The sequence below is a fragment of the Bos indicus x Bos taurus genome, chromosome 12, assembly GCF_003369695.1.
Source record: "Bos indicus x Bos taurus breed Angus x Brahman F1 hybrid chromosome 12, Bos_hybrid_MaternalHap_v2.0, whole genome shotgun sequence".
Classification (NCBI taxonomy): Eukaryota; Metazoa; Chordata; class Mammalia; order Artiodactyla; family Bovidae; genus Bos; species Bos indicus x Bos taurus.
Window position 1 is genome coordinate 5,144,315 of NC_040087.1, and position 13,406 is coordinate 5,157,720.

At 42.8% G+C, this 13,406-nt stretch overlaps 1 protein-coding gene across 3 annotated transcripts in view; it reads right to left on the minus strand.

Annotated features, from left to right (window-relative positions):
* The window catches only part of PCDH17 (protocadherin 17), a 121,185-nt gene extending 107,984 nt beyond the window's left edge, over positions 1 to 13,201 (minus strand). For 2 of the 3 annotated variants that reach the window (XM_027557105.1, XM_027557104.1), the window contains exon 1: positions 8,204 to 13,201. In XM_027557105.1, coding sequence (XP_027412906.1) covers positions 8,204 to 10,774 — 2,571 coding nt within the window. In that variant the 5' untranslated portion in view covers positions 10,775 to 13,201. The remainder of the gene's footprint in view (positions 1 to 8,203) is intronic. The other variant, XM_027557106.1, reaches the window with a different exon arrangement.
* Between the last annotated feature and the right edge of the window lie 205 nt (positions 13,202 to 13,406).

Here is a 13,406-nt window from a genome sequence, read left to right on the forward strand (position 1 = left end):
TAACTTTAATATTTATATAAAGATGTATAACTAAGCAATTGCCAAATTTGAAATGGAAAATATTTCCTTTTTGAAGCTGTCTTTTTTTTTCTCAAAAATACTAAGGGATAACATTTTTTCTAGCAAGTTTTTCTAAGATTTTAAACATATTATTTCTCAAACATTCTAACTTCTTACTGTTACCTCATCTACTGAAATAGGGACATCAGTAAAAGTGCATTTTGGTAACCTCATACTGTGGATGGATAACCTTCTCGTGGCAATTATAAGTGAGTTGTTTACATATATATATATATATATATATATATCAGTTCTGCATATGCAGTTGCTCTGGTGTTGTGGAAAAAGAGCAAAAATCTATCAAACATTCAGTCCTAAAATAATTTCAGTATACTCTGTTAAAATATACTGTGTGCAAAATAAAATGAAGAGCTTTTAGCAAAAGTTTTTACTGAATTGGAGGACACGAAAATTCTAGGTATAAGTATAATTCAATCATTGCTTAACAATGATTACTGATTCAGGTAGAAATATTGTAAAAGTATACCAGTTGATGACTTATGCTTAAATTACATTTTTAAAGTTACCACCAAGTGGAGCTTAAGAAAACATACCTAAGCACCACAGTTGCTGGAAAGAAATTAGTTGAGTCATGTAAGTTAAACCTATCACTTAAGCCATCAAAATAGCACTAGAAAAGTTGAGAATATAGTCATTATCCATATTATATATATATCCATATTAATATAATTTACAAACATGTATCTGGTGTTTCTTGAAAACAGCATATATCTACAAAACGATTATGAATATATAGCTTTGAAAACATGAAATAGAGCTTTAATGTTCACACTTTCATATTCTACAAAGGCTGCTTCTAGTTGATAAAAGAAGTAAACAAGAAATTTTCCTTTAAATGGTCCCTTTAATATGTTTCATTAATTAAAAATCAATCAAAAATATTACAAGCCTAAAAATAAATATTTTTCTTACAGCGTGTATTCTACCAAATAAGTTTCAAGATGATAACCATCTTTACCTTGCTTGTTTTTCATTCAACACAAATATGGTTCACGACCATTTCAGAGAATAGAAATATATAGAAAATAACTCAAATCTTTAAATATTTCATAATGTATGAAATAAAATGCATTTCTTATACCATTAAATTATTTTAATATATTCCATTCCCCTAATCAGAACTAAGTCTATTTATGTAGATTAGTTACATCTAAAGTCTAATTTATCCAACCTGTATTTATCCTTTGATCACAAAGCTTGTTAACTTAAATGGTCTTTTATTGTTATGATTCATTTTCCCATAATTATGCTGTTTAACTGCCTTATTTTTTGAATAAATATATGCAAACGTGCCAATCATATTTAGCACAGTTATGCTAGATGCTCAATGAACTGTAAGAGTCATTTCACTACAATAAAACTCCTTGGAATAGATCCAGGGCAGAGCCTACAAATACCAGTAATCAGAATGTCACTAGGATCAGAACAGACAAATAGAAGTGTGTCGCATGTATATCAATAGATTCTCTCAAACACTGTCTGAAACCAATTTTACAGTCTATCACTGGAAGAACACAGTGCACAAGAGTGAAAAGTGCCACCCACACTCCATAACTTTGCATCTGTATTTTGCAACATCTTTTTTTTTTTTGCTTTACTTTAAAAATATTGAATTTATACTTCTGCAGTAGCAAGGACGCAATAACAGGCTTCTGCTTAGTCACAGGACAGAATGTTGATGCCATTAAGAACTTCTTTATTATAAGATAATTTATTTCAGGAGACCAAAGGATAGCAATACATCACTGTCAAAGCTAGTGGTGAAAGCTATGACTAACTGTAAAATACTGTGTGCCTTTGAAGGGAATTCTTGTCAATGTCTCCTTTGCTAAAACAGGTTGACAATAGGTTAGTGTAGGTCCAATGAAGATTTAAAAGCGTTTCGTAGATGGGTGTCAGAAGTCAACACTATCTTCAAATTGATAGGCAAGATGACCATTATGTTAGTCTCTAACAAATAGACAGTCATTGGTTGAAGGAATTCAATAGAAAAAAAAAAACACCTTCTCCCTAATGACTTTACTAAAAGATGGCTTTAAGATAATGCCCAATGGGATTTATTAAACAGAAGCATCACTGAGGGGAATACATTCTGAAGCAATGACTAAAATCACAATTAACAGGTGCATTTGTAAGAATTTACCCACTATTGAGTGTATTGCAAAACTTCTCAGCATAGGGGAGTTAAGTTTCACTTCCTAACTAGCATGAGACCAGTTCCAGTGGCTTCACCTTCCCCCTCTGGTTTCATCAGCAGGCTCCCAGCATATACTCTCACAGTGCCTCTAGACACCCCACCACACTACCTAGAGAATCAGAAAACTTGGGTTTTCTGCATTGCAGGCAGATTCTTTACCATCTGAGCCACCAGGGAAGCCCCAATCTACATAAACTCCAACCTACTGTCCACTGAAAGCCAGCTGTTCCTGAACTACTCTGGAATAACCGCCTCTATTTTTAGGAACTTCAAAATGTTTGAAGCTTGAAACAGTGAGATTATCAAGTTTAAAAATATTTTCAAGGAAAAAGCAAGGTTTGAGTTCATCCTAGAAAAGAAAACTACCTTTGAAATAAAAAAGTATAAAAATGGGCTAATATTTGTGCTTGACCTTTATGTACATTATACTGAAAACGTAAAGACATATACACATGTACCTGAATACATTAATTTTTCCAGGAAGTTTGATTGTTCACATTTTCATAAATATGGGCAGAGCCAGCCTTCACTGAATTAAGGCATGTAAACCTTTATTAACCTTAAATTTTTTAAAATATTTTCTTAATTTACATCTCTTACTTATATAGATGTATTTCTACTACATTTATTACATAAGCAGCACTAACAGTGAAAAATTTGAAACTGGAAAATAGTAGTGAAACATGATGAAGTATAAATATTACTGTTTTCAACAATATTAAATATTTATCTGCAGATTTAAATATGTATATTTCTTAGTCTTTTAAGAGATAATGTTTGGGATTATTTTAAAAATAACATTTATTTTAACCTCATATAAATGTATATCTATGCATCATAAAAAAGTGAATAAAATGTACTATAAGAGCAACTTTATAAATAAACGTTTTTTGGTGTTCTTATTTTATTTTTTGTTTGACTTGATCAATATAGTGACAGGCAACAGGTAATGCTTTAGAACATGTAAATTTATTTTCTTGAATAAAAATATGTTCAAGCAGTTGAAATAGGAATTTTAGAGCATGCTTTTCTATGGCCTGATTGCACACAGCCTTAAATAGCAAGATGATGCCAAGAATAAAATCCTCCTTCCAGACTTCTATATAATAGTATTATTGATATTACAAAATTCACTCATAGAATTCAATAAAAATTATAAAGTCACTCAAAGAACTTAAATAGAATTAAAAATCATCTTACTCTTACATTTTAAAAGACTGATAAAGATGTAAGAATAAGACCTTAAAGATAATAAAGTACTATCTAGCTAATATTTTGAAAATTTTCTTGAAAACTAAAAAATATTGGTTAAAGAAACTATTACCTCATGAGCAGTTAGAGCAGCTGACACTAAAAGTGAGCCTCGGGGTTCTAGTTCATATAGTAAAAATGTTATGACTTTTGTTTTTTTATTTATTATAAAATAGAGAAATGCACAGAGATTTACACTGCAGCTGAGATTTTCAAAAGCAAACACAAAACTAAGAATAAAAATAATAACATATTAAGAATGATAATAATTTGAATTTTAAACTCTTCTCCAAAGAAACTCAAACTGCTGAGTATCCACCTTAATTGCTGAGTAACTTTTAAAGCTTATTCCTACTTTATTCGTACTATTTTTAATATAGTAAAAACAGGAAGCCAGCTTCCCTGGTGGCTCAGATGGTAAAGAATCTGCCTATAATGCAGAAGACTCAGGTTCAAACTCTGGTTTGGGAAGATCCCCTGGAGAAGGGAATGGCAACCCACTCCAGTATTCTTGTCTGGAGAATTCCATGGACAGAGGAGCCTGGTGAGCTATAATCTGTGGGGTTGCAGAGTCAGACATGACCGAGCGACTAACACTTCAACTTCAAAAACAGAAAGATATGTTTTATGATTGTGTATTCACGTGAATTTGAAGTAGAACTGAAACCTACCTTTTAAAAAAAACTTAAAAAACCGAACTGGACAGGATAATTCTAGAGGCATGCAGTAAGATAGGGATATTCCCTTCCTATTCAGCCCATCACAAACCCTAGAAATAGAGATGTATATCAAGTTTATGGAAATAAGTGCATGTGATTAATAAAATGGTTTCATCTTGGAATAACACTGCAAAAGATTCTTTAAAATCATGAATGGAAAAAAAGTTATTCACATACTTTGTGATTGTTACTGAAATGCCTACCATACCAGAGTATGAAGTTTTGAAAATTGTCGTCTTGAGAACTCATCTGGGCCCCAAGCCAAAAATCTCTTGTATTAGAGAAGTAGCAATAAAACAGACCACGGTTAATGTTGCTAGGAAAGATGTATTTTGTCTTTCACCCTTTCATTCTAAGATACTGACTTTATTATCTACATTATGATACTAGAGTCCTCTATGCCTCAATCTCATTTTTATATATTTGGATTGACTGAAGGTATTTTCATATGTTTAATTCACTTTTATTGAAAAGGCCATCCAGGTATATCAAAAGGATTTCCTCTTCCAGGATAAAAAGTCTAAAGTCAACCAGAATGTGAATCTTTTAAAATTGAACTGTAAAACACTGTGTAAGAATGTATTCCTTTCAAAAATTTATTTTAGTATATCTTATTCTGTTGGCTCAACATACTTTCTTCTATGACAGCATATTAAGATGACTACATTTTATGTGCTACCAATAAAAAAAAAAAAAAACTGAAAACACAGAAGTTTAAACAAAACTGGAAATTCTCCCACCAGTGAGAAGTCCCCAGCCTCCTTCCTCTTCGCAACCAGGCCATCATTGAAAACACCTGTGGAAAATTTACCCAGCTACCTAGTAAATCTTGATAAGTCACGATTAGCAGTAACTTGTGACAATTTGTAATGACCTCCACTTGATTTTAGATTCTCATACTAAACTATGAAATAATTCACATGAAAACTGCTCCAATGAAGAGTGCTTTTATAAATTTGTGTAATAATCTATTTGTCTAACTGACCACAAAATCTGTGTTCCTGTTTTATTCCAAATTACTTTTGTGGCTTTAAAGTTAATATTTCATTATAATAATATTGTATTATGATTCACACTACTGAGGATGTTTTAATCACTAGTCAATTGTTTGAACACTTTATAGATTGACTTTAAATGGGCTGAGAAACTTGAAGAAAATCTTCAATAAAATACTTTTTTACAAACCACTGTTTTTACACCAACTTACATGATTTTTTGGCATCTATTCTCAATAAAAATTCATGCCGAAAAATCTATAGATATTAACCCTAAAATTTTAGAGCCTGCAACTCACACAAAATCTTCTGAAAAATTTTAATTTGCGTTGTAACATGAGTCTTATAATCCCAAAGTTCCTAAATTTCATTTCACCACCCTTTAACAGTGTATCTCAAAACAGTATGATTTTTTTTTTTCATTTTATACTCTGCGAATATTCTAAACAGCACCCAAGATGCTGGAAAATAAAGATAAACCAGACCCAATAGCTCCTTCTTCATCTGTATTCTGTGGATTAAAATTCTTCCTTCAGAAAGACATGGGTTTAATAGAATGTTTCCTCAGCAGGTTGTGTTAAATAAACACACATTAATAAATGAACTTGAAACAAGAATATGGGATGCCTGAACACTTTAATTTGAGCTTGTCAGTTCTGCACAAAGTGTTTGCAGCACACTAGTTTAAAAAAGAAAGCAAAAAAGCAAAGTCACTGTACTCAATTTACTCTATTCCCCATAATAGGCACTGAGAAAAACTTGACATAGTTACAAGGAAATTAACATATTAGGAACTTAAAAGGCATCCCTTATAAGACTGCAAAAACTCCCAGTTGTAGAAGCAATATGGGCAACTGAGCCAGGTTGGAAACCATTTCAAGAACTTAAACTTATCCTGTGTCTTTATGTCATGAAGTACGATTCTGGAAGAAAGGGAATAGCAGGAAAACAAGGAAGCTTGCCTCCTTTGTTTTCGGTTTGAACTCTCTCTCCCCAGCGTGTGTGTGTGTGTGTGTGTGTGTGTGTGTGAGATTTGCCCTGGCTCAAGTTTTACTGCTAATGAGAGGAATCATCATCATCTGTCCCTCGGGCAATGGCCAGATTCAAGACGGTATGGTGTAAACACTGCTCAAGGACCCCTGTCCGTCAAAGCCTCCTGGGTACTTCCACCCAAGATTGCTTCTCCCTAAACTGATCAGGAATCAGGCTTGCTGAGGATTTCACTGCACAAACTTCATTCTTATTGGACACTAAATAAGAATTCAACTCATAGTACTTGAAGAGGAAGATTAAGCACTAACCCTCTGTGATATCTTTTTAACTGTCAATGGTAAAACTATAAGAAAGTATATAACAAGTGTATTTATAGAAATTATCATAAATACCAGTTTTACACACAGACTTTCATAGAAACTATAATTTTTATGGGAGAAATTTCTTGTTCAGTTTTATAGAGATCGCCAAAAATCATGATTACTAGTGTATAGCAAACATTGTAAAAAATGGGATTTAAAACTACAATGGATACTCTGGTATTCAGTAGTGTTCAGTATGAGTCTGATTTACAAGGACATTAAAATATTATAAGACACTGTTTTGCTGAGTTTTACTATTTGTTACACTTCTGTTTAAAATGATAAGATTATGAAATTCTACTACTCTGTTTTATAATAATAAATGTTTTTAATAATAAAAACATTACTGAGTCAAGTGTCACTAAAAGGTATTTGTTTTTCCAAAGCACAAAATTCTGAGTAAATTATTTTCATTTGCCCCAAACTAATTTTCCTCCCAAAATGTCACTTTCAGTAAACTCAATTTCAAATTGCAAGTATTGCTCATCCAGAGTAATCTTTAGCAACACACATTGATAAGCAAAAATTAACTTTGTTTTTGTGACACAACCCAATAATAGATAAAGAAACTAGGCAATAACTAAACACAGTACAATCAACTGCTTTTGTTAGTCTAGAGCCCATGCTGGGTCAGTTAGTTTTTTTCATATACCAATAATGTGAATCTACTATCTGATTTATATTAAATATCACTTAGATATACTGAAAATATGCAGTATGCAAACTAAATGCATCCTGGAATTCTTTTTGGTACAGGTGCCTTTAGTGCAACTTTGCCTCCTGTTTTCACAGCAGAGAATGAGACCAGCCCTCCAATGTACTCTGTTCATCTCTCAATGACTTTAAGGAAACAGATCAGGAAAACCACAGGACAAAATAAATATAAACTTTTCATAGATATATATAAGTCATATCTAGAGCCTATACTTTTTCAAGTTTCTCAAAGATCTTCAGAATATAATTCACATTTCCAAGCTTAAGCTACACTAATGCACTGTCTGCAGTTTCAGCTGAAGAATTAATAAGATTTGTGCCCTTTAGAATACTTTTTAAATAGAAACACTGATTTGGGGGTGGTGGTAAAAACTGGTATGATTCAGGCTCTGAAAATTCTGACGGCTTGTTGGTTGATATGCTGTACTTAAGTAGTTAGCTTCTTTTAAAAAGTAATTAGCTACTTAATACTGGGGAATACATTTCTTTTGCCATCAGATTTTTTTTAATGAAATACAAAAATTTTAAGTGAATTAACTGAAAAAAATGTTCTACTCTAGTAATCCTCTGTTGTGGAGAGAAATGCAGACCAGCAAAGTAAAATAAACTGTGAACACTGAACCCGGGTAACATTTTAAAACCTATAAAAAAATAAACGTTTAAAATGCAACAAAAGTAAGACATTTTACATCTTATAAATTTTCGACTATTCACATGGGAGGGGTTATGTGTAGACTATGCTGTGCAGGCAGTGGCCCAAGTGGAAATCCTTTTCCGTAAGTGCCCCTCTCACAGCTGCTGGCAGTGTGGCTCTTCCTGTTTCAAAGGTTTCAGGACAGCTCCCCAAGCCAGCAAGAAAGTGAAGTCCCAGTGATGCTAAAAGTCTCCTACCTGAATTATGGACATCCGCGTGGCTGGGGTCTCGTTCGCGTTAGTCCCTTGTCCGGTAAAGCTGGTGTGGCAGCCCGCGTGGCCCTGGGGAACAGTCAGGTTGTTGGAGGCCGGTTTGAGATACATCACCTCGGACCGGGGCGAGCTGAGCGGCAGGCGCGTCTGGTAGTCGAAGTACATGGGGGAAGTGGCCAGGGAGGGGCTGCTCACCACATTCATGACGTTCATGGCGTTCCTCTCCTCCACCTCGCTCTGCACCAGCATGATATCGTTTTTGTTGATCTTCTTCTTCTTGCCCTTGCCCCCGCCCAGCTGCGGGTGGCTGTACTCGGCGATGCGGCAGTTGTAAGTGCGAATCTCCTTGTTCTCGCGCTTGCACTTAACAGCGATGGTGATCATGGCCGCTAGGAGGATGATGGAGATGGTGCTCAGGGTCACGATGAGCGGCAGCGACATGTCCCAGTGGCGCTGCTCACCGTTCACCCGGGGAACGCCCTCGGGCAAGGAGCCGCTCACCGAGCGGATGATGAGCTTGGCCACCGCGGACAGGGTGGGCTTGCCGTGGTCCGTCACCTTCACGACCAGCTCCACCACTGGCGTCACGTCCTCCCAGAAGGGGTGCAGCGTGCGGATCTCGCCGCTGGATGGGTCGATTTCAAACAGGTGGTCGTCGTTCCCGTCCACGATCTCGTAGGTGAGGCGCCCGCTCTCGCCGAAATCGCTGTCGAGGGCGCGCACGGTGCTCACCAGGTAGCCCAGACCGGCGTTGCGCGGCACCTGCAGCTCGGCCGTGTCGTTCTGCAGCGTGGGCAGCACGATCACCGGAGCGTTGTCATTCACGTCTAGCACCGTCACCCTCACCGTGGCGTTGCTCTCCAAGTGCGCGGGCGCCCCGGAGTCCTTAGCAAGCACCTTGAACTCAAACGCCTTGGTCTGCTCATAGTTAAAGGAGCGCAGGGCGTAGATGGCCCCGTTGGTGGGGTTCACGGAGACGTAGGTGTAGATGGACACGTCGCCGATGTGCGAGGGCAGGATGGAATAGGACACCGTGCCGTTTTGGCCCAGGTCGGGGTCCTGGGCCAGCACCGAGCCCAGATACTCTCCTGGGATGTTGTTTTCGTGCACCTGCAGCACGTAGAGCCCCTTCGTGAAACGAGGCGGGTTGTCATTCTCGTCCAGAATCTTGACGGCGAACGACTTGGTGGAGTTGAGTGGGGGCGAGCCCCCGTCCCGCGCCACGATCGTCACGTTGTACTCGTCCTGGGTCTCGCGGTCCAGAGGGCGGTCGGTCACCACCGTGAAGAAGTTGTCGTAGTTCTCCTCCAGCTTGAAGGGCACGGAGCCTCCCGGGCCGCCAAGGCCGCCGCCGCCGCCCGGCCCGCCTCCTCCCAGGACCCGGCACTGCAGCTGCCCGTTCTTGCCCGAGTCTCGGTCGGTGACCCGCACCAGGGCGATGACGGTGCCGGGCGGGGCCGCCTCGCTCAGCGCCCCCTGGCGCACGGAGACGAAACCGATGGACGGCGCGTTGTCGTTGCGGTCGATGAGCTTGACCGTGACCTTGCAGTGGGCCGGGATAGGGTTGGGACCCAGGTCTCGGGCCTGCACGTCGATCTCCAGCATCCCGTTCTCCTCATAGTCCAGGTTGCCCTTGACCCGGATCAGGCCGGTCTTGGGGTCGATGGAGAAGAGCTCCCGCACGCGGTCGGGCACGTAGCTGCTGAAAGAGTAGAGCACTTCGCCATTGGGACCCTCGTCGGCGTCGGTGGCGTTCAGATCAATGACCACGGTGCCCAGCGGGGCGTTTTCGGGCAGCTCCACCAGGTAGGAGGGCGCCTCGAAGACGGGGCTGTTGTCGTTCGAGTCAATCACCTTCACGTTGATTTGCACCGTGGCGGAGCGCGGCGGCTCGCCGCCGTCCAGGGCGGTCAGCACCAGAGTGTGATGGTTCTGCTGCTCGCGGTCTAGCGCCTTCTGGATAACCAGCTCTGGGAACTTGGAGCCGTCGCCGCGGGACTTGACGTCCAGCGCGAACAGGCCGTGGTCATCGCGCGTCAGCAGGTAGGTGCGGAGCCCGTTCTCGCCGGCGTCGGGGTCGTGTGCACTGGTGAGCGGGAAGCGGGTGCCCGGGGCCGCGTTCTCTGAGATGTCCATCTCAATCTGGTCCGAGGGGAAGGAGGGAGCGTTGTCGTTGATGTCCTGAATCTCTACCTTGATCATACAAATCTCCTTGTCATTGGCGAACACCTCGAGGGACAGCTGGCACTTGGCGTTGTGGCGGCACAAAGACTCGCGGTCAATGCGCTGCTTGGTGTAGAGGAGCCCGCTGTCCGCTTCCACGTCCAGCAGGTGCGGCGCCGAGTTCTCCAGCACCCGATAGCTGCTAGACTTGCTTCGCCCGCCACCACCGCCGCCTCGCTCTGAGGGCGGAAGCCCGGGCTGCAGTCGAGCATCCTTGCCGATGTTGCCGATCACCGTGCCGGCCCCTTGCTCCTCCGGCACTGAGTAGTTCAGGTTTTTGAGCGTCAGGGCAGGAGCCCATAGGAGGAAACAGCAACAGATGGAAAGATACATCCCAGACCGGCGGGGTGTTGGCAGAAGCAGCCGGACTGGAGGGGCTAGCGGATGGGTGCGCGCCAGCTTGGGGCTCCGGGCGCAGCTTCCGCGCCCGACGCGAGCCACAAGTCTCTGGATCCTCTCTTCCTTCCGCTCCCGGGATGCGGCACCCGGCGGTCTCTCCTTATTCCGCTCAAGTTCCCCGAACCTGTTGATCTACAGCATCCGCACTGGGCTGGGAGCAGCGGTGCAGCGGAGCTGCAGGGACACTGAGCAAGGCGGAGGCTCCCTGCGGCTGGGGGCGAGCCCGGGGCTTTGTCTCTCCCTCCTGGACTTCGGGCGGCTCAAACTTGAGCGATGAGAGCAGCGATAAGAAGGAAATCGCGTCTGGGGAGGATGGTAATGAGCTGAAGAATCCGTAGGTTTTCCTCACTCCCGCTAGGGCGCTGCAAATCCACTCCAGCTTTTTGCCTCCGGAATACTCTTCACATCGGGTGGGGGAGGGAGCTGGGAGGTGTGTCTCTAGGCAGATCAGAAAGTGAAATCCTTACTTGTTTCTCTTCTTCAGTGATGAAATTGATGGGAATGAGGAACAACGAAGAGAGAGAGAGTCAGATATATTGAAGCTTCCCCGAAGCCTTGTGAAATGTCTGCTTGCTTCGCGGGGGTTTTCAGGCAGTGTTTTGCTGCATTTAGAGATCTAATCTCGCATTGGCGGCTGAGGCAGCGGTGGCGGCAGACTGCATCTCCAAGCCAAGGGTGTTTCTTTATTATTATTATTTTTTTTCCTCCTTCTCTCCGTTCCGAACAGCAGAAGGGAGGGGAGGAAATGCAGCGCAAAGAACTAGTGTCCGGATTTGTAGTTTCCTCCCTCCACGAGGCTCCTCCCTCTCTTCCTCGGAAAAGGCTCTCCCCAAAGTCGAGGAAGCCACAGCCTGATCTGCGTTTGCGGTTGGAGTCTGTTGGGAGGAGGAAAATGTAGAGATGTATCTCCGCCTCTGTTGGTAGAACGCACTCTGATTTCTTACGCTGAGCCAGTAGCCGCCGCTACCATCCCATTCTCTGCCCGCGAGCAAGGACTTCTCTCCCTGCAGTTTAATTCCAGTTTGCTTTTCTTCCCAGGCGAAAGGAAATCAACAGGCAACTCATGGTTGGATGTGCAGATTTGAAGGGGGAGGGAGAGGCGGAATAAAAAGGAAGGGGGAGCCACCCTCCCAGTCCTCGCACACACACTCTCCCTGTCTCTCGCTAGAAGGGAAACAGTCTCTGCATTCAGAGGGTTGGGCTGTCAAGTGCCTCTCTTTTCTTTCTATTCAGCATCTCCTTCCAATGGCCCTGCCTCCCAGTCCTCTTCATCTAGAAAGGAAAACCTTGGCGAGGAATAAAAGTGGTGAATATTTGAAGCGAATAAAGTGCGGGCTTTTTCTTTTTTCTTCAATTTTTTTTTTTTCCTATAGTAGGAGTGGGTTGGATGAAAGGAACACATCAAGGTTTGGCGTGATGCATTCTGCAGTCTCGCTCTCGCAGTCTCTCTGGGCGAGTCGCGAGGGCAGCGGACTAAGAGCTGCCGCCGCGGCGGTCCAGCCGGGGCACCCGCCCCGGGGAGCTACCGCCCAGGGGATGCTAGGCACGGGTCTGTCTACACATTATCTCGGATTCTCGAGGCGCCTCGACAAACGGGAATGACACATCCAGAAATGCAGGTGTTCCGATCTGCCGGATGAGTCAGAAACAGCGGAACGAATCGAATTCACTCTCGCCTCATGGTCCTCCCTTCACAGACATTAGTTGTGGCTTCTTCCTAACGCTTTCTCTGACTCACTCTACAGAAAGAAAAGCCAGATTCATGTTTTGGGGAAAAAAAGAAAAAGCGAGAGAAAGGCAGGGAGGGGAGGAGGGAGGTGAAGCTGAATCCAGCAGCACTTTTACTCTACCTCTTTCTGCCGGAGTCCGAGGCTCTGGAAAGCAAGGCGTCTGTTTTGCTAGGTGTTTTTATTTTAAAAATAAAGGCGTAAAGGAACCCCCAAATCTTTCAATCTTGGGTGAGAAAAAAAGAGAAAAAAAAAAAAATCTGGATTAGAGAGACTGTTCACAGCTTAGCTCCGCATCACAGTTCACGATTTTCCTGTCAGTGTTTTCTATTCACAAAGTCCAGGACTGGTGTGCGTAGTTAATTGTGCAGTCCGTTGTGGAGGCTTTTTTTTTTTTTCCTCCTTTTCTGTCACGGGTGGTCTCTTTCAATCTGGTGCCTGACAGGATCAGCTCACAGCCTGGGAAAGACGTGCGGATTTCAAAGCAAATAAATCCATGTCCGCAGGCACAGCACCGATGGAAAGGAAAGGTAAAAATTCAACAGTTGGAGCGGCGTCCCCCCGGCCGCCCTCCGCTGCCGCATCCGCCGGGCTCGCAGTCCCCGCTCTCTCCCCAGCGCCTCTCGCTGACTGACTCTATTCACCTCACGCCGCCGCTTAAACATTGATACTGATTCCCCGCCAGCCAATAAGCGCGAGGCGCCAGGCCCGGCCTCCCCGGCCCGCGTCCAATGGGAGCGCCGGACAGACGACGGGGGCGGGGCCTGTGGCCCCGGCGCCTCAGAGCCATTGATCAGAGCCGCGAGACGGGGCCCGGCCGTGCTGGCCCAGCCCCGCGC